The sequence below is a fragment of the Thunnus albacares genome, chromosome 22 (genome assembly GCF_914725855.1).
Source record: "Thunnus albacares chromosome 22, fThuAlb1.1, whole genome shotgun sequence".
Taxonomy (NCBI): domain Eukaryota; kingdom Metazoa; phylum Chordata; class Actinopteri; order Scombriformes; family Scombridae; genus Thunnus; species Thunnus albacares.
Window position 1 is genome coordinate 2030080 of NC_058127.1, and position 24074 is coordinate 2054153.

The 24074-nt window shown below is 40.6% G+C and overlaps 2 protein-coding genes, 1 long non-coding RNA gene and 2 other non-coding genes across 5 annotated transcripts in view; 3 read left to right on the plus strand and 2 right to left on the minus strand.

Moving 5' to 3' along the window:
* Window positions 1–24074, minus strand: part of LOC122974207 (Fc receptor-like protein 5) — a 310470-nt gene that overhangs the window by 279575 nt on the left and 6821 nt on the right. The window lies entirely within an intron of this gene.
* LOC122974282 (nephronectin) lies at window positions 19–11321 on the plus strand. The gene is made up of 14 exons (XM_044342305.1): window positions 19–108; window positions 1473–1573; window positions 2660–2752; window positions 3697–3816; window positions 4033–4152; window positions 6011–6145; window positions 7386–7460; window positions 7940–8256; window positions 8449–8779; window positions 9113–9196; window positions 10127–10225; window positions 10311–10497; window positions 10589–10673; window positions 10756–11321. The coding sequence occupies exons 1-14, from the start codon at window positions 35–37 to the stop codon at window positions 10840–10842; spliced, it is 1908 nt and encodes a 635-aa protein (XP_044198240.1). The 5' UTR covers window positions 19–34; the 3' UTR covers window positions 10843–11321.
* On the plus strand, window positions 4782–4853 carry trnaw-cca. The gene has a single exon. It is a non-coding gene; the product is annotated as a tRNA-Trp (tRNA).
* On the plus strand, window positions 5274–5345 carry trnaw-cca. Its single transcript has one exon. It is a non-coding gene; the product is annotated as a tRNA-Trp (tRNA).
* On the minus strand, window positions 13027–14717 carry LOC122974336. Its single transcript, XR_006400346.1, has 3 exons — window positions 14615–14717; window positions 13955–14021; window positions 13027–13538 (listed from the first exon to the last, which is right to left on the minus strand). It is a non-coding gene; the product is annotated as an uncharacterized LOC122974336 (long non-coding RNA).

Sequence of the window (24074 nt, forward strand, 5' to 3'; positions counted from 1 at the left end):
CCGGACCGGCTCTGTTGGTGTCCCGGGTTAAAGGATGCTGCTGACCCGGGTCAGCCTGGTTCTGCTGTCCTGGTTCTGTACGTGGATCCAGGGGCAGGACTACGACAGGTCAGGAACTATCTCCTCATACGGATCAAACAGTAATAAATGTTATAAATACTGAATTTAAAGCGACTTTATTTTGGATCATAAAATGTTTTAGTGTTAACTGAATATATCGTGTCTTTGACGTGATTTATGGTGTTTTACACTAATTATCCGTAACACTAATAATAAGGAGACATTTAATTGGTCTGGTGTCTTTCACTGCAAACATACTAACAATATGTTGAGTAGATATTATTACAGTATTCAAGTATGAGTAATAATAATGATAATAAGCTTTATATAGCACCTTTCATACAAGAAATGCAGCTCAAAGTACTTTACAATAAAGAAATGACAGGAACCGAGTGTGTCATATGAAAAAAGACATAAAATGAGCATAAAAAACATATTAAAAACATTTATGTAACATAAGATAGAAAATAAAACCCACTAGTTGTATTTCTGTGGTTGCACATTTTTGCAACTTTTTTCCATTACATTTATAGAACAGCTTTGTGATATTAATACTTTTACTGAAGTAAATAATCTGAAAACATCTCCCACCACTGTTTCACAGGCATCGACTGTGTAATTTTTCAGTTTTTTTTCTGTCTTTTCTTCCTCTAGCTGCTTTGTAAAGTTTGCTTTGGCTCAGGCGCAAACACACCGAGTCATTAGATAAACATGTAGAGAGAAGAGCTGTGACGAAGAGGAGAATAAAGACAAATCAAACACTTTTTAGTTAAAGAAAACTGGGAGAAATGCAGGAAGACTGATTAAAAAAAACCAAACATATTCTTTCATTAAGAAACTGGTCTGAAATTGAAACTGAAATGAAATTGAGCGTCAGGATGGTGTCAAAGGAAGGACAAAATAGCAAAGAGGGAATACTGATGGAAAAACTGGGACAGATGGAGGACAAAAGTGGTGAAAAGCGTGACGGGAACCAGAGAAAGTATGTAGTGGTGGTGGTGGGTGGGTGGGTGGGTGGGGGGGGGGGGGGGGGGGGGGGGGGGGATGTGTGGAAAAAGCAGAGCTCACCACCCTCTCGTCCCCCCGCTGATATAATTCATGTTCAGACAGGCAGGTGGAAACAGGAGACGAAGAGCGAACAGACACACTGCAGCCGGTCTGAACCAGTAAAGCCCACTGAAACTAAACAGTCAGCTGCTCACTTTACTGCAGCTGCAAAGAGTGATTTCACCCTCCACTTATTTCACTTTCATACCATATTTATTTATCGCAGTCATGCAGACGATCAGCTGATGCAGAAACATGTTATTCTACTAAACATGAATCTCTGTAGACGCCTCAACTGTGGCGAGAAGGTGTAAATATATATATGTGTGTGTGTGTGTGTTAATGTGTGTGTGTGTGTGTTGCAGCTGGGCGGATCAGGCAGTGTTGTCCGGTGGTCTCTGTCGCTATGGCAACAGTGTGGAGTGTTGTTGGGGCTGGAGACCGATGGACTGGGGACGCTGTCAACGTGAGGACACATACACAACAACAACAACAACAACAAGAACTGACCAAAAACTGTAGTTTGACCAGATTTAGCCGATTTATTACAAATCCTGTGAACTTCTCAATACCGCTGATCGTTTTCCAAACCAGCAACCGGTGTTCAGATTTCCTTCTTTCCAGTTCATCGGAGCAAAATGTTCAAATCACCTTGAGACTTAAAACTTGTTTTATCTTTTTACAGAGTGCAGTTAAGTTTATTTATTAGTACAGATTTAAAGTTTTTATATGAACAGAAATACATTCAGACAAATAAAAACACACTTTTACCTTCATATACTCAGCTGTATATGACTTCAAAGGATAGATTCAGGTTTTCAGTCTGTTTTAATACTGACGTTCCTAATTTCCATATTGACACTGAAGAAATTCTCTTTGAACAAGACTACACTGTAAGAAATGAAGGACAGAATCTACAGCCCTTGTTTAAAGGACACATATTCTGCACATCTCCAGCCTCTATATTTATATTCTGGGTCTCTACTGGAATATCTTCACATGATTTACAGTTAAACACTCCTTATTGATCTTCTACTGGTCCTTTATGCAGCCCCTCAGTTCAGCCTCTGTCTGAAACAGGCTGTTTTAGCTCCTGTCTCTTTAAGGCCCCGCCCTCCTGATGAGCCTGCTCTGTTCTGATTGGTCAGCTTTCAGGAAGCAAACTATAGTAGCAGGATTTCACTTCTTTTTCTCCTTCTTTACTCCAAATGTCAACTTCTCAAATCCATCCGTACACGTTGGAGCTGAGCAACACATGGAAACACCTTAGCAACCAGCTTAGCAACCAGCTTAGCAACCAAGGCTACAGGATGGGCAGCCATTTATGAGCATGTGTGACGAGCCCATGTCAGCAAGGTAGAAAAACCTGTTGCAAACGAAGCGTTCACAGCAGGTTGAAGCCCTGAGTTTTGACTTGCAGGAACTTTGATCATGTTTAACATCCGACATCAGGACAGGAAATAAATAACAGAAACACACTAAAAGCTGAATTTGTCTCCTTTAATCAATGTAAAACAACAGCTTTAAATTCTGAGTGTGTGTGTGTGTGCAGCTCACTGTCAGCAGGGCTGTAAACATGGAGAGTGTGTCGGACCGGACAGATGCAAATGTCACCCGGGATACGCCGGCAAGGCCTGTAACCAAGGTAACTGTGTGTATGAATGAATATTGGTTGTTGTGAGTATATTTCTGGGACATTTTGGTCTGTTTGAGGGTTCAGACTTTGTTTTTAGAGTTCAGGTTAGATTCAGGTTGAGGTTTGGGAACTCATGATGTCACTGAGCGTCCTCACAAGTATAATAAGACAAACAGTCGAGTGTGCGTTAGCTTCACACACATTTGATTTCCCATCATGCCTCTGAGAAAAAGACAGGAGACACATTCTTGTCATGCTTGTTTGACCTGCAAAGGCGTGTTTTACCTGAAGACCCCCAAAACACACACACACACACACACACACACACACACACACAAGCACGCTGCGGTTTCCAAACCAAGACCACAACAAACACACACACACACACACAGACGTTCTCCACCCACCAACACACACACACACGGGGTTAATCTCCTGATTAGAGGCTTCATTATGAGTCATATCCTGACTATAAAACAACATCTGGCTTTAAACTGGAGCCTTCACACACACACACACACTCCGTAATATAACACTACACACACACACACCCTCCGTAATATAACACTACACACACACACACACACACACACACACACACTCACACTTGAAATGCTCTACATGACCTGCAGGGCAGAAAGTCAAAGGTTAATCCAACAAGTTGACAAGAAGAGTTAAAACGTAGAAAAGGTGCCTCCAGTTTAATGTTTAATTCCTTCCCCTTTCCCCACCGTGTGTGTGTGTGTGTGTGTGTGTGTGTGTGTGTGTGTGTGTGTGTGTGTGTGTGTCTGTCTGTGTGTGTGTATGTGTGTGTGTGTGTGTGTGTGTCTGTGTGTGTGTGTGTGTGTGTGTGTCTGTGTGTGTGTGTGTGTGTGTGTGTGTGTGTGTGTGTGTGTGTGTGTGTCTGTGTGTGTCTGTGTGTGTGTGTGTGTGTGTGTGTGTGTGTGTGTGAGATCTGAATGAGTGCGGTCTGAAGCCTCGGCCCTGTAAGCATCGCTGCATGAACACGCCGGGCAGCTTCAAGTGTTTCTGTCTGGATGGATACATGCTGCAACCGGACGGAAGCTGCAGGAGTGAGTCCCCGCGCGCACACACACACACACACACACACACACACACACATTACATGTTTTCATTACACTGGTTGGACCTGATAAAACAAAGACAGACGCAGATAAACAAGCACAGAAAAAGATTTTAAAAACAGTCAAGAGGAATAAAAACACACGATTCAGAGTGAAGTAATTATTCACACTTTGATTTTTTTTTCTCTTACTTTGTACTTACAGATGCTCGAACCTGTTACCATGCCAACTGTCAGTACGGCTGTGAGGTCATCAAAGGGGCGGTCCGGTGCACCTGTCCGTCGCCGGGGTTACGGCTGGGACCCGATAGACGCACCTGTGTCGGTCAGTCAGTGGAGACAATACAGAGATGCTGAATGAAAAATGTAGTTTATCCTCAATCTCTGTCTCAAATTCAAATTCAAATTAAAGCTGCAAGCAGCGTTGAACGGGCCTTCGCACCCTTGCGCACGTCGGGGGGGCGCGGTGCAGTCCAACGGCTTCTGTCACAGGCATGTAGATGTCTCCAGACCTGGGCTGACAGGTCTGACTTTACAAACATGTAAAGTTTGGTCCGACCGAAGCATGTACAATAAAGTTATAGCCATCAAAATTCATCAAAATTATGCAAGTTTCGGGCCCATTCACTTTAATTTCAATTCATAATTTGAAAACTTTTGATGAGTTTGTGTGTAAAAGAAATTCACCTCCTAATTTTCATCAAGTCTACTTTTAGAAAAGTAAAGACTTTTAACCCACATGACCTGGTCAAAGTTTGGGATCAGTACTGATACAGTCATTGCACAGTGCTTTTAAGAACTATGAAAATCTTTTTGCCTGCCTCTTCCACCAAGACAACCTGCACAAAACAATATTAATAAGAAAATAGACAAAGAAAAAAATGGTTAATCCCATCCTTCCCTCTACTTCTTGGTTTGTCAACGGGATATTTGACTAATTAGAAGCTAACAACTGACTCTGTGGCGCAACGGTAGCGCGTCTGACTCCAGATCAGAAGGTTGCGTGTTCAAATCACGTCAGGGTCAATGTGGGAAGCTCTGTCCTTTATGTTGAACTCTGTGGTGCTGAACAGGGGACATTATACAGATAGTATCTACAAACCCTGATCAGTGAACCAACTGCTGCTGTCAGACACTATGACGTTACACTGGTGCGTCTCGCTCCTCATTAGCTCCTCATTAAGACGGTTTTGGTTTTAAATCACTTCAGGATCAGTAATTTTGCTTTCAGATCAGTACTGAACTGCTGAAATTATTGTCCTTTACATTTCCAAACTGTCAAAGCATTTCAAAAGTGATTTAAGCAGCCCTCTTTCTCTCTCCACTCTCACCTCCAACTTTATAAAGGTTGTAATGTTTCACTGATGACAAACACAAAATGTTTTTATTCGCCCCTTAGTTTTTGTTTTGTCAGCTGATTATTTGACTTTTTAAAGGTTTAAAACAGACTCTGTGGCGCAACGGTAGCGCGTCTGACTCCAGATCAGAAGGTTGCGTGTTCAAATCACGTCAGGGTCAAAATTTAAGCTTTGCAACAAGTGTTGTTGCATTCACAAGAAACAACTTTGTCTATACGTCCAACTGTCCAGTTCTTCTGGTAACAGCCTGCTGCCTTACTGATATGTTCATTGCACAGTGCTTCTAAAATCTATAACAATCTATCTGCAAACTCTTTCACCAAAGACAACCTCTGCAAAAAATGATTCATTATCAACATCTTTTACTTCAAATTGTTGTGCTGAAACTTTTGCACTTTACGTGCAAATTGGCATCTTAAAGAATTTTTTCCCCTAGTTTTTGTTTCTTTCAGCTGATTAGTTGACTAGTAAAAGCATGTACGATAAAGTTATAGCAGTTTTAGAACTCTCTATTTAGGGTCAAATACAATTCTAATTTACTTTGTGATTTTGTGGTTTCATTCCAATATTTGATATAATTTTCTTTTTGTTTTGAGATGGTTTGGTTGGTCAGATTGTTTTTGGTGTGTGTGGCTTCAGCAGCAGCTGGCAGAGGGGACTCTGATCTTTGTTCAACTGGTGGCACTGAAGGGCTTTGTACTGGTTGGACTGGGGGTCGCTAGATTGGAGGTGTTTATAAAATGCTTCTAACGGGTGTTTTTCCCATTTTGGGAGGTCTTGGCTGGTAATTGGACCCCACACTTCACTAACTCTCTCTCTCTGCAGACATCGATGAGTGTGTGTCGGGCGGAGGTGTGTGTCCTCGTCGCAGGAAGTGTGTGAACACGTTCGGGAGCTTCGTGTGTAAATGTCATCTCGGCTTCAAACTCACGTACATCAACGGACGGTACAGCTGCATCGGTGAGGCGACTCTGAACTGTAGATCCTGAAAATAACAAATATAGTTTCTTACCTTTGCTGCATTACTGTACAATATTTAACAATGTTTAATGTTAAAACACAATTTTAAGTCATATAAATGAATTTTGTTGGGTGAAAAACCTTCGTCCTCTCAACAGTTTAACATTTATGTGTTTACTGAGACTGTAAATATGTTTCCATCCACCTGTTTTTATTCACATTTTCAATCCACTCATAAAAAAACTGAACAGAAACGCTAAAAACTCTGAGTTGTAAAAGTTGGTGTGTGAACTCAGTGAATAAATCAGAGCTGCAAACAATCAGCTGATCGACAGAAAATTAATCTGCAATTACTTTGATAAATGAATAATTTTTTTTATGCAAAAATGGCTCAAATTCACTGGTTCCAGCTTCTCCAGTGTGAATATTTTCTGGTTTAAATGCTCCTCTGTGATAATAAACTGATCATCTTTTGGGTTTAGTCGAACAAAACAAGACATTTTGTCTTCTGGGAACTTGTGATGGACGTTTAATTTACGGACCACATGAATAATCAGTTAATCGATAATGAAAATAATTGTCAGTTTCAGTCCAAGAATAAAAGATGATTTACATGAATCATGTGACTTAAACGTCACTGAAGAGCTGAAAACATCAGATCGGTGTGAAGCGATGATGAGGAGACTGTAACCTTCCTCACATCAATACATGAAACTAACTGAAACGTCATATTTCCATCATGTTTTACATCATTTGAGCTTTGGCTGCAGGTCTTTAAAGTCTTATAAAGGATTGATTTAAGTTTCCTTAAAAAAAAGGCCTCAGAAGGTAGTAAAAGTCTTTTTATTTTTATTTTATTCACAAAGGTCTTAAATATATTTTCTAGTCTGGCTCTAAAATCCCCATTTCTGTTGCTACATACTGACTTAAATACTGAAATAAATTTAAATAAATTGACATTTATTTCACATTGTACTTGGTAAATAATTCTAAGCCTTATGATCACTAATGTTTTTTATTTATATCTTTCATACTTTGACTGTGAAACAGGTATTAATGCGTTCTATCTGGTATTAAAATGTCTTAAAATGTTAATAAAATGTAACTTGATGAAGCTGCAGAAACAGTTTTAATGACGTCATCTTGTCGTGCCAACCGGAGAATTAGCGTCACCTGCTTCTTTTTCCGATATTCTAACAATAATAATAACAATAATCTGTTTCTCTCTCTGTGATATCAGATAAGGACTCTCGGCCGTTCTGCTCTCTGAATCCGACGTCTCCGAAGTGCAGATGTAAAGACGGCAGCTGTAAAGGTAACAGCAGCTCCTCTTCATCAACATTCATGTAGCTCGTCAGCAGGTGAGGTGACCTGTTCTGGAGCCAAAATGCATGGATTATGTATGTAACCATGGAAACTAAACCAGTTGAAGACCCCTCAGCTCTCTACTGGATACCTTTTAACTAAATATGTGTTGTTGCCTTGTCACCAATCGCTGTGATTGATTGATGCTGTTGTCTTTATTTAAATGTTGTCATCTGTATGTTATTGATACCGTGTGTATTGATACCGTGTGTATTCTCTAAGAAAAGTCATAGTAAACTCTGGTGATTTTGTGTAACTTTAAATGCTTTGCTCAGATACATCATATGTTTCCTACAGATCTATATAAAGAGGTACAGTTCTTGTAACTTTATAAAACTTTTTAAGTCATTTTAAATCATCTGACACACCGTAAAAAAAGTCTAGTTTAGGCTGAAAATCGGTCCTGAGTTTATGTCTGTTTCCTCACAGCGGTACCTAAAGTCACTCTGGTGCCGCAGAGACCGAGAACTACAAGAACTACAACTCCCATCACCACCACTGCTGCTATTACTACTACTACTACTACTACTACTACTACTACTACTACTACTACTACAACACCTCAGCCAACCACCACAACAACAACTGTCCCCACAACGACCACTACCATAGCAACAACTACTCTGGCTCCTTCTACAGCTGCTCCAACCACCACTTCAATACCTACTACAACTACTACTACACCTGTTACTACGACTACACCTATTACTTCTACTACTGCACCTATTACTACTACAACTACACCTGTTACTACGACTACACCTATTACTACTACTACTACACCTGTTACTACGACTACACTTGTTACGACTATGACTACACCTGTTACTACAACAACTACACCTATTATTACTACTACTACTACCACTACAGCTCAGCCAACCACCAGAACAACTACTGTCCCTACGACGACCACTGCCATAGCAACAACCACTCAGGCTCCTTCTACAGCTGCTCCAACCACCACTTCAATACCTACTACACCTGTTACTACTACGACTACACCTGTTACTACTACGACTACACCTGTTACTACTACGACTACACCTGTTACTACTACGACACCTGTTACTACCACCACTGCGAGTACACCTGCTCCTATGCCAACTACAACTGAACTGGATACTACAACTACTACAACAGCAACAACAATAGCTACCACGGTTGCCCCGACAACCACGATGCCCACCACCGTTTCCCTGGCAACGACCACGCTGAACAACGGGATCAACAAGGACGTGACGCACAAACAGAGAGGAGACGTGCACAGTGAGTAACAGACAAACAGTGATTGATGGTTTATCATCATCATCAATTAATCAACAAAAAATGAATCTGCAACAGTTTTGATAACTGATTGATCATAAAATCACATTTTAAAGCTGCTTTCAGCTACTTAAATGTGAATATTTGCTGTTTTCTATCATAGTAAACTGAATCTCTTTGGGTTTTAGACTATTTACAAGACATTGGAAGACGTGAACTTGAGCTCTGGGAAATTTTCACTATTTTTGATCAAATGATTAAGTGATAAAAAAGTGAAAAAATAATTATTATTTACAGCCCTAGTTATGGTTGTGATGTGTGTGTGTGTGTGTGCAGTCCCTCGCCATCCGAATAATAACCAGGTTTGGGAGTTTGACATTGAGTTGGGAAACACAGCTGACGAGGTTCAAGATGATCCAGGTGAGTGTTTGTTTCAGAGATCTTCACTAAAAGATGCTGTGATTTATTCATTTATCTTTTCTTACGTTCTAAATATGACAGAAGAATCATTTTTGAGTATTTTTATGTTAAAATCTCTAGGGATGCATGATATTATCGGCCCGTCATCGGTATCGGTCGATAAAAGCTCTAAAATGAAATATCAGCATCTGCAAATTCTGGGGAATTCTGCCGATTACGAGAGGCCGATATGTCACCATCTCCTCTTCCGCCTGACTGTGACTTCCCTTGATGGACTGTGTCATCCTGACGGTCCCGGTGCTTCCTCCGCAGGTTCCACTTCACTCAAGCTGCCCAATAGACCCACTGCTTCTTCCCACTTTAACCAGAATAACAAACCGGGGTTCGGTGCCCCACATAGAGAGCCGGGGCTAACGTTAGCTGGGAGGCTAGCGGAGTCTAGCTGGCTGTGCTTCCCTCCGGTCATGCTGCGGCTAACGCCTCCCAGCTAACGTTAGCCCCGGCTCTCCATGTGGATCCAACTGGACCACCGAGCCCCGAACAGTCCATCGAGGTGCTGCAGTGTTCGGCTGCACAAGCAAGAAAACTCTACTGGTCCACCCACTTGGCAGGTTCATTAAAGTTTTAATGCTGAGCTCCTGAACTCCAGTCTTCCTAAATTCTTCATATATTGTCTTTCTTGATCATTCTTAATACAATCTATGCTTGCATGCATAATAGTCTCCTCAGTCAGCTGGAAAAAAATATGTGCATATATCGGCAATTGGCCACAATGAGTTGGAAATATCGGCATATCAGATATCGGAAAAATTCCAATATCGTGCATCCCTAAAAATCTCTTATTTTCTTTTCCTGTAAGAATATTTCTGATGACTTGTCTTGAACTCCAGGACGGTTTCATACATTTATTGCTTATTTTGTGCGTTTTAGAGGTCAGTATTCTTCACTGTTCCTTTGATCACGGGGTGTGTGATTGGATGTCCGACAGAGACGGAGACCTGCACTGGGAAACTGCTCACAACTCTGCAGGTAACAAACACACAATAATATTTTAAGTCTTAATAAATGTTAAAAACTCTTATATTCATTTACATTGTTGTTTTCTGTCACTCAGGTGTGCGTTACCTGTCCGTCCCGGAGCTGAAGGAGGGACAAAGGAGCATCCGTGGCGCTCGATTGGCTGTCCAAATAGTCCCGCCCTGGAACCACGGCGACCTCTGTTTCTCCTTCTCACATTGGTTAACGGGGCATCACGTGGGCGTGCTGCAGCTGTTTGTCCGTAAAAAGGGACGAGAACAAAGGTAGTGGAGAAAATAATTAAAATAATGATAATAAAATGTTAAATCTGTTTTCTCTTATCGGTGAAGTCTTGTTCCTGATTGGCTGTTGCAGATATAGCCCCGCCCTCTGGAGCAGGACAGGTGGACATGGTTGGAGACACACACAGGTTACCTTGACGACACACTCTCTGGACAGGGTGAGACACACGTGACCTAAAGACGAGTTTTCTGTGTTAGCATGTGTGTCGGCGTTGATCATAGGTGTGTGTGTGTGTGCAGGTGTTGCTGAAGGCCGAGCGGAGGAAAGGACAGCGAGGACAAATCGCTGTTGATGATGTCACACTGAGACAGGGGGCGTGTCGATGACATCACAGCGGTAAGAGGACCCCAAGCGTCCTCACAGAGCGTCAGTTTCACTTTAAGACTTTTCAAAACTGACGATTCAAGGACCTTCGTACAGTTTAAAACAGCTTTTCTCAACCAGTGGGCCTCACAGCACCATCTAGTGGGCCGCTGAGGCAGTGGTACTGCTAAACGGTTATAATTATTTTTGTTGGTAATTTACAAAGCTAGTTATTTTTATATCTAAATGTGCTCAAAAATTCACATAAATAAAAAAGTTTGAATTAAAATGCATAATTTCAATGACCAGTTATGAATATCCCGTCATCATCAGGTAGAGATGAATGTGTTTTGCTGCTGTTAGAAGACACGTCTCTATCAGCTGTGTTGGAAAATGTGTTGGAACTGATGAACTAGTGTGATATGATGATATATATCGTGTAAAGAGAGAAAAATGTCTGTCATGTCATATTATGCTCTATCGTTTATATCGTTGTGATGCAAATCACACTCTTTACTGCAATATTTTTCATCATTTGTCCATCTTTTGCGCCGATTACATTGATAAATTACTCTTCTTGGCTTTTTACTCGTGAAGCTTTTATCGTACTTACAGTAACATAACGAGTTTAGTCGTCGTCAACTCTCCGCCGCTGTCTGTCTCTCCTCTTCTGCACTGCAAACACCCGGAGGATTCAGCACCGCATGCGCTGCAGAGAAGCAGAGAAGCAGCGAGACAGCGACCATTAATGACAGCAGAACACAGTAGAGACCGCCTTTATTTATGTTATTCACCAAATGTATGTGCACTGGTTTAATTTCAGCTCAGTGTGAGAGTCTCTGCTGCGTTTTTGCTGTCATTTATGGTCGCGCTGCTCTCCTCTGCTGCGCTGCAAACACCCGGAGGACTCAGCACCGCATGCGCTGCAGAGAAGCAGCGAGACAGCGACCATAAATGACAGCAGAACACAGTAGAGACCGTCTTTATTTATGTTATTTACCAAATGTATGTGTACTTGTTTAATTTTAGCTCAGTGTGTGAGAGTCTCTGCTGCGTTTTGCTGTCATATTATGCTCCGCTGTGTGCAGCAAATCAAAAGCGAAGAACAAACTGAGAAACTTTTGAACGCTACTCTGTGTGTCAGCCTCTCATCCATCACACCACGACTTGATCTTATTATTTCCCAGAAGCCCAAGTGTCTCACTGAGGAAGAATTTATCTTAATCATTACAACTGACATAACACATATTTTACAGCCCAGTTTTATTTGTTATGTTACGTTTATGAACGTTTATTGGGGAAGTTGGTCCTCTGATGTTGCAACAGAATCAGAAGTGGGCCTGAGAACCCCTGGTTTAAAGGAACATGCTGCTGTTTTTTTTTATCTCACTATAAATCCTGTAAACTAAATGTTTCTGTTTAATATTTTCAACAGTTTTTAGATGAATTTTCTCTTCCTGAGAAGGAGAAAGAAACTGTTGTTGTTTCCGCAGCAGAGTTTCAGTTTAAAACCTGACAGACTAAATACAAACACAGCAGAGTGTTTGTTTGTTTGTGTTACAGAACGACAGAGAAGCTGCTGTGACCTTTGACCTTCAGTATTCAACAGCAGGTTTAAACTCTTAAGAGTCAAACATTCACTGAAAACTGAACTTTGCTTCGTTTTTGGAAGTGAAACATTCTCAGAGGGTTTTTATCTTTTAACAAGTCATGACATCACTTCCTGTTACTGGGCGTTTCTTTCATCAGCCTTTGACGAAGTAAACATGTATGTTTACTTCTCATATTCTAAGATAAATAATTGTTTTTATAAGTTGATATCTGTCATTAATAATTAATTAACAGCTCCTTTTTCTATCTTTCCAACCTTTGAGCTGTAATCTGTTGTCTATAAACGTCTGCAGCGCTGTGGGCTCATGGGAAATGGTGTTCAACAGAAACATCACATAAACAATGATTTTACATCTTTTTTTAATATTACAACCTTATCTAAACATATGAATAACACTGCAGACTGTTGCAAGGCTGCATTTTTAGTTATTTTTGGTGCATCACAGCAGGAGGAAATAATTGATTCCCGAGGATCATTATCTCTGATGTCCATCAACAATAAACCTCCATAAATCCACTCAGAAACCAGAGAAAAAAAGAGGATCCAGATCATGTTTAAGTTTTCTTCAGTATCACAGTAATCAGTGATAGTTGTCTGCACATGTTACACTGCAGACAGGAGCTGCTAACAGCTGATTCACATGACTTTTAATGGAGAATATCTGACTAAATGTGAACAAATATGGTGTAAAAACAAGAACAGCAGCACATCCGATGAGCTCAGAGATCAACTTTAAAACACAAGGACGTCGCTCCAGATGGGATTTAAATGGCAGGAGGAGCAGAAACGGTCTGTAATTATTACTGTGGTGAAAATGATCCACATACAGAGAGACCGGATTAAAACCTCTGAGCAGCAGGTGATGTTAAAACCTCCAAACCTGCCCGACAGACAACAACAGCAGCAAATATTCAACATTTCTGTTTGTTTAAATGACTGAAATAATCAACTAATCATCAAAATAATTAATTCATTTCCTGTCGATCAACTACTCATTTAATCTGCATCAGATTGATTAAAGAAACAGTCTCTCTGTCAGTGCAGGTGTAGACGCTCCGCCCCGATACTTGACCTCTGACCTCTAACCTGCAACCTCTTTAACGTCACCTGCAGGAAGAGAGAAGGAGAGGAAGGGAGGGTGGTAACACGTCTGGTGATTTGTGTGTTTAACATCTGCTTTAGACACACACACACACACACACTCTCACACACACACACACTCACACACACACTCTCACACACACTCTCTCACACTCTCACACACACACACACTCTCACACACACACTCACACACACACTCTCTCTGGGCGGAGCGGCCGGAAACATGATTGGTAGTTTACCGTGAGCTCGACAGATTCCTCAGTTTATAGACACAAAATGTGCACGTGACGAGTAAAACCTGTGATTTAGATTTCTGTTCCTGTCATCTTTCCTGTGTGTGTGTGTGTGTGTGTGTGTGTGTGTGTGTGTGTGTGTGTGTGTGTCACAGCTTGTTAACCCTGTAATTAGCACAGTAACCTCACCTCTCTCTCTCCGTGTTTCTGCCTCCTGCTGGTGATCACGAGCATCACATGCAGCCGTTTTCTTCCACTGACAAAGAGTATGAAGCTTTATTAACAACCACAGCTGCAACTAACAATCATTTAATCATCAATTAATCCATCAGTCAACTATTTTTCTGACTAATCAATAAATTGAATGTGAATAAAGATTGAAAAATGGCCTTTAAAAAAGTTTGTCGACATCTTTAAAGAGCAGCTTCACCCCTCAGACAATCTTGTTTTTGATTGTTCAGCGTCTCGACTGGCTGCAGTGATGTCACAGGGTACTCCGGTACCCTGTGACATCACAGTGTACCGGAATACCCTGTGACATCACAGCTGGGTGATTCTACACAGTCTCATTTTTATGTGACAACAATAAAAACAAATAATGTTTCTATAAACAGCATCAATAAATGAAAACTCTGAGCTGCTGCTGGTTGGTGGGGAAATGTTTTTCACAACAACATTATAATTGATTAATCTTTTATTATTATTTTCCCAATTAAATTAGTTGTTTGGTCCATAAATTGTTAGAAAATGGTGAAAAATATTGGTCACTGTTTTCCAAAGATGTATTGTTTTGTCCACAACACAAAGATCTTCAGTTTACTGTCATAGAGACTAAAGAAACCTCAAAACCATTAATTGATAAGTTGTTTGGTCCATGTCCACGTCTGTTTCCCACAGACCAAGATGACGTCCTCAAATGTCGTTTTGTTCCAACCAACAGTCCTTTAGTCATCGAGGACTAAAAAAACCAGTAAATATTCACATTTAAGAAGCTGATACTTGAATCAGACACTTTGCACATTTTCGTTGCAGCTCTATAAAGCTGTTCAGACGTTAAAATGTACATAATTTACTAAAAAAAAATTTTAAAAAATTACATTGATATGACTCAGAAAACCAGAAACTCGTCACACTGAGGAAGCTGCAGCTGTAAAGACTGATAATTACACCTGGAGGTGGACAGGCAGTCCACGCCTTTACTTGAAGAGTTTACCAACTTTTATGTCAACAGTGTCACGGCTCTTGTCAATCAGATGTAATTGCCTTTGGTGTGTTTGATTGATCAATGATCCTCAATCAATAACCCTGATTACTTGATGCTTTTTTTGTTAATATTCTATTTCAAGCCATATTCATGTGTTGTGATTTACATAACCAGTATGAGTAAATATAAAACCAGTGTAACCAGGCTCACAGGTTACTATATGTGATTAATATGTTGGAGGTTGACAAGAATAAATGATTTTTTTATAAACCATCTGCAGAAGAAGATGATTCTACATCCAACATTTATCCAGACAGGATGTTTCTGTTGAAACGTCTCCGTTACTGGTTATAAAGTCGAGATCGCCCTCTGCTGGAAACACAACTTCTGCTTCATTTAATATATATTTAATATGTTTATTTCTGTGAAACTGCTGCAAGACAAACACCATGTGAATATAAAATAAATGAGCAGCAAACTTTCATATCCATAAGTGGCAAAAGTATATTATTTAAATATCTCACTAATGTCAGTTATTGTGCCAAAGTGACATCATGTAAACCAGCCTTTTATGTTGTTATCACTATATATGACAAACACAAGTAGTGAACACATTTACAGCGCTGTGACAGAAATAAAGAGGAAACACTTTGATATGAAGTTAGACGCTAAAAACGTTTCTAAAGCAAAGCTCTTCATGACTGATATGATGTTAGACTGTTTACAGCTGTTTACTACTGACAAACATCTGGAAACCGGCGGCCATGATGTTTTTAATATTGTTCATGTTTATATTACTCTTACGATCGCAGAGAAAACTCTAAAATCAGTCATACGTGGCACTTAAGAACAAATCTGTTTTACTAACGATTATTTTCACATCATTAGTTGTTTGTTCTATAAAATGGTGAAAAATATTGATCACAGTTTCCTGAAGCCAAAGATTTTGTCCCGACCAACAACCCAAACACATCCAGTTTACTGTCACAGAGAATATTCTACTCTGTGTTTATATTTTAGCCATAATTATCACCAAATTACAAAGTTCTGTCCACATAGAGCTGCAATGATTAGTTGATGTACAGAATATTAATCAACGACTGATAATCGATTTATCATTTCAGTCATTTTTCAAGCAAAAATCTCGAATGTGAGGATATATGACCTCAATCTATTGAGGTTTTGGACTGTTGGTCGGACAAAACAAGCAAACTGAGCTGAATAAACTTCATTTCAAAACAAAAATAACCAATAAAATGAACAGTGAACACATACAACAGACTCTCAATAAGAAACATGCTTGTCTAGTTCAACCCCTCTTCAATACTAATCAATCAATCATCAATTAAAGATTCACAGTCCATCATACACAACTAAACCTCTGTGTTCATCCTCTTCATACATAATCAAACACTATTAAATAAAGAATTTGGAAATTAGAAGAAAACCAATAACATCGTCACCATTAACGATTTTCCTGATTGATTTCTTCATCTAAACGGTTCCACAAACTGAAATATAAATACTCTTCAGTGATACAAACACCATGTTTTTACACATTAAATGTTCCTCTTAAGTTATAATCCTCCTCTCTGTCTAAGAACATGTTTGTATGTTGCCAGGAAGTAAATTCTTTCTTGCTTTGTACGTTGTTTGTGTCTTAAATTCCACCACATCCATGAACTTCAAAGCATGTTCATGTTTCCTGAAATCCACATTATTTACTGTCCTCATGGCTCTTTTTTTTGTAGTTTGCATAATGAGTGTTTGGTGCTTGTGTAGGTGTTACCTCACACCTCCACACAGTAATTCAGATACAGTAATACGAGTGAATGATGATCCATATATATGTATATTTATGTGTCTTGTTTTTCTCAGAACTGTGACATTCTTCATCAGCTTTGTTCACACGTCTTATATATGAGGTTCCAGCTGGTTTATGGTCTAATATCACACCTAGAAATTTATTTTCATACACTGTTTCTATATTAACATTGTCTATCATCACAAAGTTTATTTTACAGTTTCAGAACAGCAGAAGCTTGGTTTTGTTCAAATTTAATGATAATTTGTTTACTTTTAACCATCGTTTTAATTTACTCATTTCAGTCGTAACGACCTCCAAAAGCTGCTGCAAATTCTCCTCAGAACAGAAAACATCAGTGTCGTCTGCAAATAAAACTAATTTCAGTATCATTGATACTCTACAAATATCATTTATGTACAAAATGAACAGTTTGTGGGCCTGATACTGAGCCCTGAGGGACTCCACAAGTAATATCCAAACATGTTGATCTGTAGTCAACCAGCAGCACGACCCCTCTGATACCAGACCTTCCTGTTTTATTGACGAATATATTGTGATCAATGATATCAAATGCTTTTTAAAATCTATAAATACTCCCACTGCATGCTTCTTATTATCTATACAATTAGTTATATTTATAGATATTGATCTGTTTGTTCTGAATCATTCTGACTGTCAGTCAATAAATTGATGCTTCATAATGAAACTGTTTCCACCAGCTTAGAGAACTGGGACAGTAAAGACACAGGCCTGTAACTGGTAAAGTGACGTCTATTCCCAGTTTTATATACTGGGATAACTTTAACAGGTTTCATTTTAAATGGAAATGAACCCATTTGGAAGGACAAAGTGGTTTTACAATAAAATCAATGACGTTCTTGACTATTATTTTATCAACTTCATTCCAGTCAGTGGATGTTTTCTTCTTACACTTACTAACAATATCAATCATTTCCTTCTACTACTGCTGAGCTTCGATTTCTATCCTCATGATCATCAACATCAAATTTCCATATTATTTGTAAAGATATTGTTGAGACATTGAAGACATCAGACACTTAGAGAAGCTGTAAATGCCATTTTTTCCACTATTTTTTAACATTTTATAGACTAGAAACAATTAATCGAGAAAATAATGATTATTTGCAGTCGCACTTATTGGGAAATGACAGTAACCAGTAAGATGAAGTCACATGTCTGTCACATGTCAGACGCAGCGATGTCTCTTCAGCTGATTGGAGAAGGTGAAGTGTTTCTTACAGCGGTCGCACCTGTACGGTTTCTCTCCGGTGTGCATGCGCACGTGTCTCGATAAATTGGACGACGTGATGAAACTTATGCCGCAGTGCTGACAGCGGTACGGTCTGTCGCCGCTGTGGACCCGTTTGTGCAGCAGACACGTGGTGACGTGGCTGAAGCTCTTCCCGCGCTGCTCACAGCTGTACGGTTTTTCTCCAGTGTGGCACCACTGGTGGAATTTTAACGTACTTGACTGACTGAAAGATTTCCCGCACTGCTCGCAGCGGTACGGTTTCTCTTCTGTATGGACTTGCTGGTGAGTCTTTAAGCTGCTTAACTGGGTGAAGGTTTTTCCCGTACTGCTCGCAGCGGTGCGGTTTCTCTCCGGTGTGAACGCTCTGATGGTCCTTCAGTCGGTGTGTCCATGTGAACGCCTTGTCACACTGCAGACAGCGGTGAGCTCTCGGTCTGTTGGAGCCTCGCTGTCTCTATGGTGACAGACGAAATACAGACAGAAGATAAAAGACGTATAAAAAGTAGATTTAATACCAAACTGAAACATGTTGTGTCGATGCCCCCTTCTGGTTTAATATTTAAATAATAAAGTCACATTAAAAAAGTCCAACATGCTCATATTTTCATTGTAGAGCTGCAACGATTAATCAACAGACAGAAAATCTTTTTTTTTCTTTTAAAGAAAAAAATGTTAAAATTCTCTGATTCCAGCTTCTCAAATGTGAATATTTTCATGTTTCTTTAGTCGTCTGTGACAGTAAATATCATTTCAGGTTGCATCAACACTTTTAACCAGTGTACAGAGAGTCTCTATAAACTGGTGTTTGTCCGTCTAAATATGTTTATTTATTGTCTTCTTCACATTTTTGCATTTATAATGATGTAACAACATTAATCTGTCAACAACCAAACATTAAAGAACAAGAAGTCATGATGTAGTGACGGTTTTACTGACCTGTTGTGAAGAACTCATGTTGTCCTCCCTCCTCCTTCTGATGCTCCTCTTCCTCCTTCTGATGCTCCTCCCCCTCCTCCCTCCTCCTCCTGATGCTGCTCCTCCTCCTCCCTCCTCCTCCTGATGCTCCCCTTCCTCCTTCTGATGCTCCTCCCCCTCCTCTCGCCTCCTCCTGATGTTCCTCCTCCTCCTCCTCCTCCCTCCTCCTTCTGATGCTCCCCTTCCTCCTTCTGATGCTCCTCACCCTCCTCTCGCTTCCTCCTGATGCTCCTCCCCCTCCTCTTGCCTCCTCCTGATGCTCCTCCTCCTCCCTCCTCCTCCTGATGCTCCTCCTCCTCCTCTTCCTCCCTCCTCCTTCTGATGGTTAAACAGCCCCAGATGTCACATTTACTGGGGGCGAGTCCAACCTGAGCCGCAAGATGGTGGTGGCGTTCACTCATAGAACACAGCATGGGAGCAATGGTTGCATGTGTTACATCCATAAGCTCCTCCCCCTGACCCATTGCATGTTACGCTGTTCTACAACCGCTGTGGCTCTTTTGTGTATGACGAGGCTTTTATGGATGTGGATGGCTCCGTGTACTGGGTTGCGGCAGATTGTTACACTAACACCAGACTTGTATCAGTGGTATGAAATGTCTAAAGAGACTACCCCCCCCCCCCCCCACATCACTCTAGCTGTGCATGCTGACCATCAGGCTATGGAGTTGGGTCCCATGACAAAGAGACTGGTAAAAGTCACGGAGTGGGAGCCCACCCAAATTCCCAACGTTCTCTTTTCCAAGTCTGAAAAACAAAGACATCAGACTCAGTAACGCTAGAGCACAAACAGATTGAGCGTTTTCATGGTAGGGAAAAAACTTAACTGCACCACACATAACGTTCACTCACGAAGGTATAAACATGGCAGATAACATGGGGGAGGGGGAACCGCATTTGTGTGTGTTTTAGACACCCTACAGAAGGCTTGAAGGCCGCGTGGGCCGTTGTAAGAGCGACAGAGGAGGGGTTTGAGACGATAGCTGCGGAACATGTGACAGGAAAAGAATCAGCACAGTTAGCAGAGCTTCATGCCATGATTGCAGCTTTAGAGTGGTCAGAAGGTACGAGTGTGAATATTTATGCAGATTCTGCTTATGTGGTCGGTGCTATTCAAGTAGAACTCAGCCATTGGATCAGAGCAGGGTTCTTGACAGCATCTAAGACACCTATCAAGCATGAGAAAGATGTAAAAAGACTCACTAGTGCATTGATGAAACCCAGACAGATAGCAGTCATGAAATGACGCAGCAGACCAAGCACCCTTTCCTACCTGCAATGATTGATAATCACATTAGAGGGTGTAGTACTTGTACCACTTATAATGTGAAGCGAACGATTAAACCACATGAAGGGACATTCCCTCTGCCCCCACTCCCCGGGCAGGAAATTATCATTGATTACACTGACATGATTGACCGGGTCAGAGGATACAGATACCTCCTGGTAGCGGTGGATGCAGAGGTTGTACCTACAAAAAAGGAAGATGCCCAAACAGTGATTAAGTTCTTAATTAATCGCTACCTTCCAATGCACGGATTTCCAAAGAAAATCAGATCTGATAATGGCACACACTTCAAAAACAAAGACCTCCAGGCAGTGGAGAACTGTCTGGGACTAAAACATGCTTTTGGCACAGTACACCATCCTCAGTCTCAAGGAAAAGTGGAAAGGATGAATCAAACCTTAAAGGTAAATATTGACCAACTGTGTGCACAAACGAAGCTCAGTTGCGTTGATGCCCTCCCACTGGCTTTGACATCAGTTCGGAGCTCAGTCAGCTCTGTGACAGGGTTCACTTCCATACGAACTCACGCATGGGCAACAATTTCCAGGACCTGGAGCTGTGACGTCAAAAACCACTACATTCCTAGCATATAAGCCGGTCAACTACCGGCTCTTGTTTCAGCCTTCTCTTCTGACTCACAGTGCCCTGTGTTGTGCAAAGCTAAAAATAGAAAATGTCTCATTTCCTTTCTCTCCCAACAGTTTATGACTGCTCTTTAAAATCTTTGCTTATCTCTGACAAGGTCCTGATGGGAGGGTCAGCTGCTGCACACATCGTCCAGTGGTACCACATGTCTCCTTTTCCTTTCAGCCACTCTGTAGGGTCCTGTCCACCTCGGTCCCGACCACTTCCTTTTGATGACCCTCAGCAGCACCCAGTCTGTTCTTGGGGGCAGGACTTCCCTCTTCACCCCCTTTTGCCTCAGCAACCTATTTTGAGAAGGCATTACACTTCTTACGTTGAGAGAGGGTCTGCTCAGCTACAGGGATAGGATAGAAGACTCCACTAGAAGGTTGCTATTTAGCTTATGAAAGGAAGGATGTGTGATGATATCGTTCAAAGGAAGAGCTGGCGAAGTTTTTATTTTGAAGACGTTTATTAGACGATGGCCATCGGGTCCATTCCATGTACAAAGATGGTCTGGGCACCGTACCACTGTCGGTGCATGACTTATATAGGGTCACACATCTGTATCTTATCACATGAATAACATAGGTTTTCCATGGGCACTAGGTCAGTTGGGAGCCATCCATCATGTAAGCTGCCTCACAACATATTATGTGTCATAACATACCACATCTGGAACAGTTCCAAACTTGACCAAATCCATTGTTTGTATCTCTAAGGTCCCCCCGAAGGGCTATACCATATTACCTAAGGTGACATGCAGACTCTGGAATGTTTATGTCGCTTGTCCAACACCCACAAGTATTATTCATTTTACTTTACTGCATGTTGGTCACACATAAGTGGGGATGGCTGGGTGTGATTTGTCTCAGTGCTCTTATTGTTGCAGTTCCTCCACTGTGGTGGGAATGGTGCCACAGGGGAGGGAGGACTCCCTCATCCCAAGAGGAACCAGGGATACTGGGGACAGGTCCAATCACCTACACCCACTCACACACAACCGCTGAGGAACACTCACACACCGCCTCACACCTGAACAGGTCCAGACGCTCTCTCCCAGTTCAATCTGATAAGCATAAAGACTCCTGTCTCCAGTGTTATGGAGGCATAGAACTGAATTACACCCTCTGTGTAACTGGGTGTTGGTCTCAGTTAGATGAGACCAACAGGGGGAATTGAAGGATATTTTCTTGTTATGATTGATGCTTTTGCTAAAACATAGTTGCGACAAATAAAGTCCTTGATTTGCTTTTTTTTGGTGTTTTAGATATTAGATTCATTTTTTATACTGTGTGAAAGAAAGCTTATTATTCTGTATTTGAACATTGCGACTGCAAAGTGGAAAAATACTGGATGTGAGAAACTTACAAATTCACATGTGCCTAGAATTTAGCAAAAGGTCATCTTAACCTCAAAGTCTGTTTTCAGTTCGGTTGTGCAAAGCATCCTGCTTTGCACAACCAATGGGGTCACATTTCACAGAGGCGAGGCCGAAGGTATGGAGTCAGATACCACGAAAAGGAGAGGCAGGACGCCGTCAACCAACGAGAAGACGACAACACTCCGGTTGCACATTTCTTGATCTATGTATTATAAAAATACTGGATCGGGGAGAGATAGTGAGTCAGACTTCGTGAACTGACAGACACTCTGTTGCTTGTCGGACCCAGAGCTCTGTAATATTGCATATTCTACTGGTATTAGAATAAAGCTGATTTTGAGCCTAACAATATCTTCTCCTATCGCTTCATTAAAAGAACACGCGAGGACCAGAACAGACAGAAAAGCATCAGTCCTCAACACTCAAAAATCAATGAATCCTTCTACCTGTGAGATAAATGTCCTGTTTCTCGTGCCAGAGTTTAGCCTCTCAAATCTGGAAAACAAGTTTAAGTTCCTCCGTAACAAACATCACTCAGACGCTCAAAAATGAACCACAGCATAGAGGAATAATGAAAATACAGTAACATTTCTATTTAACTGATGTGTTAGAGATGAATTTCTCCCTTTAAGACCATTATGTTTTGTTTGATCTGTTTTTGGTTTCAAAAACCCTTAAGGGGACATCTTCTGATTTTAGTGGTTTTCTGTTATTATTATTGTTATTATATCCTGGTCTGACTTGTGGTGAACATGTGTAGGAATGCTGCCTGCAAGTCAAAGCCCAGTAGAGCGGAATATAACTACAGAACATGTCCTCTTTAAAATGCATCTCAGAATTTCACTGTGAAAATGCAAATTAACCTATATTTTGGTGTATAATTGTTCATACAGTAACTTTTAGTGAAGTCTTATAGTGAAATGACAGACACAAATTAAGCCTGTGTAAACACTACTTTATTTATTTTCATTCTGTAGTCTAATACACAAGTTAACATTTTTATTAAGATTATGTTGTAATTTATGTGATATTGCATTGGATTTTTAACAGTTTTACATTGAAATAGTGCAGAAAATCTTTGATTTTTGCTGAAATATTGGATCATTTGAACATTTATTGAAATGAAAGCATGTGAGAAGTTTAGAGGGTAAAATCACTATTTGGTGGAGCTGTTAACAACTCATAGACATGTGAAATGTGACCCCGACTACACACTGCTTTTTGTAAGACGTCAAAAGACAAAAAGGTTGGAAACCACTGGTTTCATCTTTAACAATGTGTTGTATTTTAAAAGCTTGTTATAAATTGAAAAAAATGACTTATGTCCAGCTCATAAGAGGATAAACAAAAAGCAAAAGAACAAATTTCATTCATGTGCCACATCACAGAGAACTATGTACAGACCACATGAAGTAAATATCCTGAATCCACAGAAGGAATCTCCCATTAAGAGCAAAGACACTCAGAAAGCACGTTCCACACGTCTCCATCTACAGAATGACTCATATGTACATCCCTGGATTATGGATGTCTATAATTAAGTCCTGTTGAGTTGTATTGGTTGCCAGTATAAACCCTGAAGAAGGGCACGCCTGGCCCAAAACATCTGTAAGTCAATTCAAATTAAAATCTGTTGACTAGGAGTGCTGTCCTGATTCCATTCTTTGTTCAATTTTATACTTTAATGATTCATCACCCAGCTTTTTTGATTGTGAGTTGAGTGTGTTGTTTATTTATTTATTTATTTTTTAAAC

Excerpts from the sequence above, each read along its gene's own strand:
- LOC122974282 (XM_044342305.1), top strand. The coding sequence starts at position 35 with ATGCTGCTGACCCGGGTCAGCCTGGTTCTGCTGTCCTGGTTCTGTACG. Across the intron at positions 6,146-7,385 it reads CGGACGGTACAGCTGCATCG|ATAAGGACTCTCGGCCGTTC; the intron begins GTGAGGCGACTC and ends CTGTGATATCAG. Across the intron at positions 10,498-10,588 it reads AAAAAGGGACGAGAACAAAG|ATATAGCCCCGCCCTCTGGA; the intron begins GTAGTGGAGAAA and ends TGGCTGTTGCAG.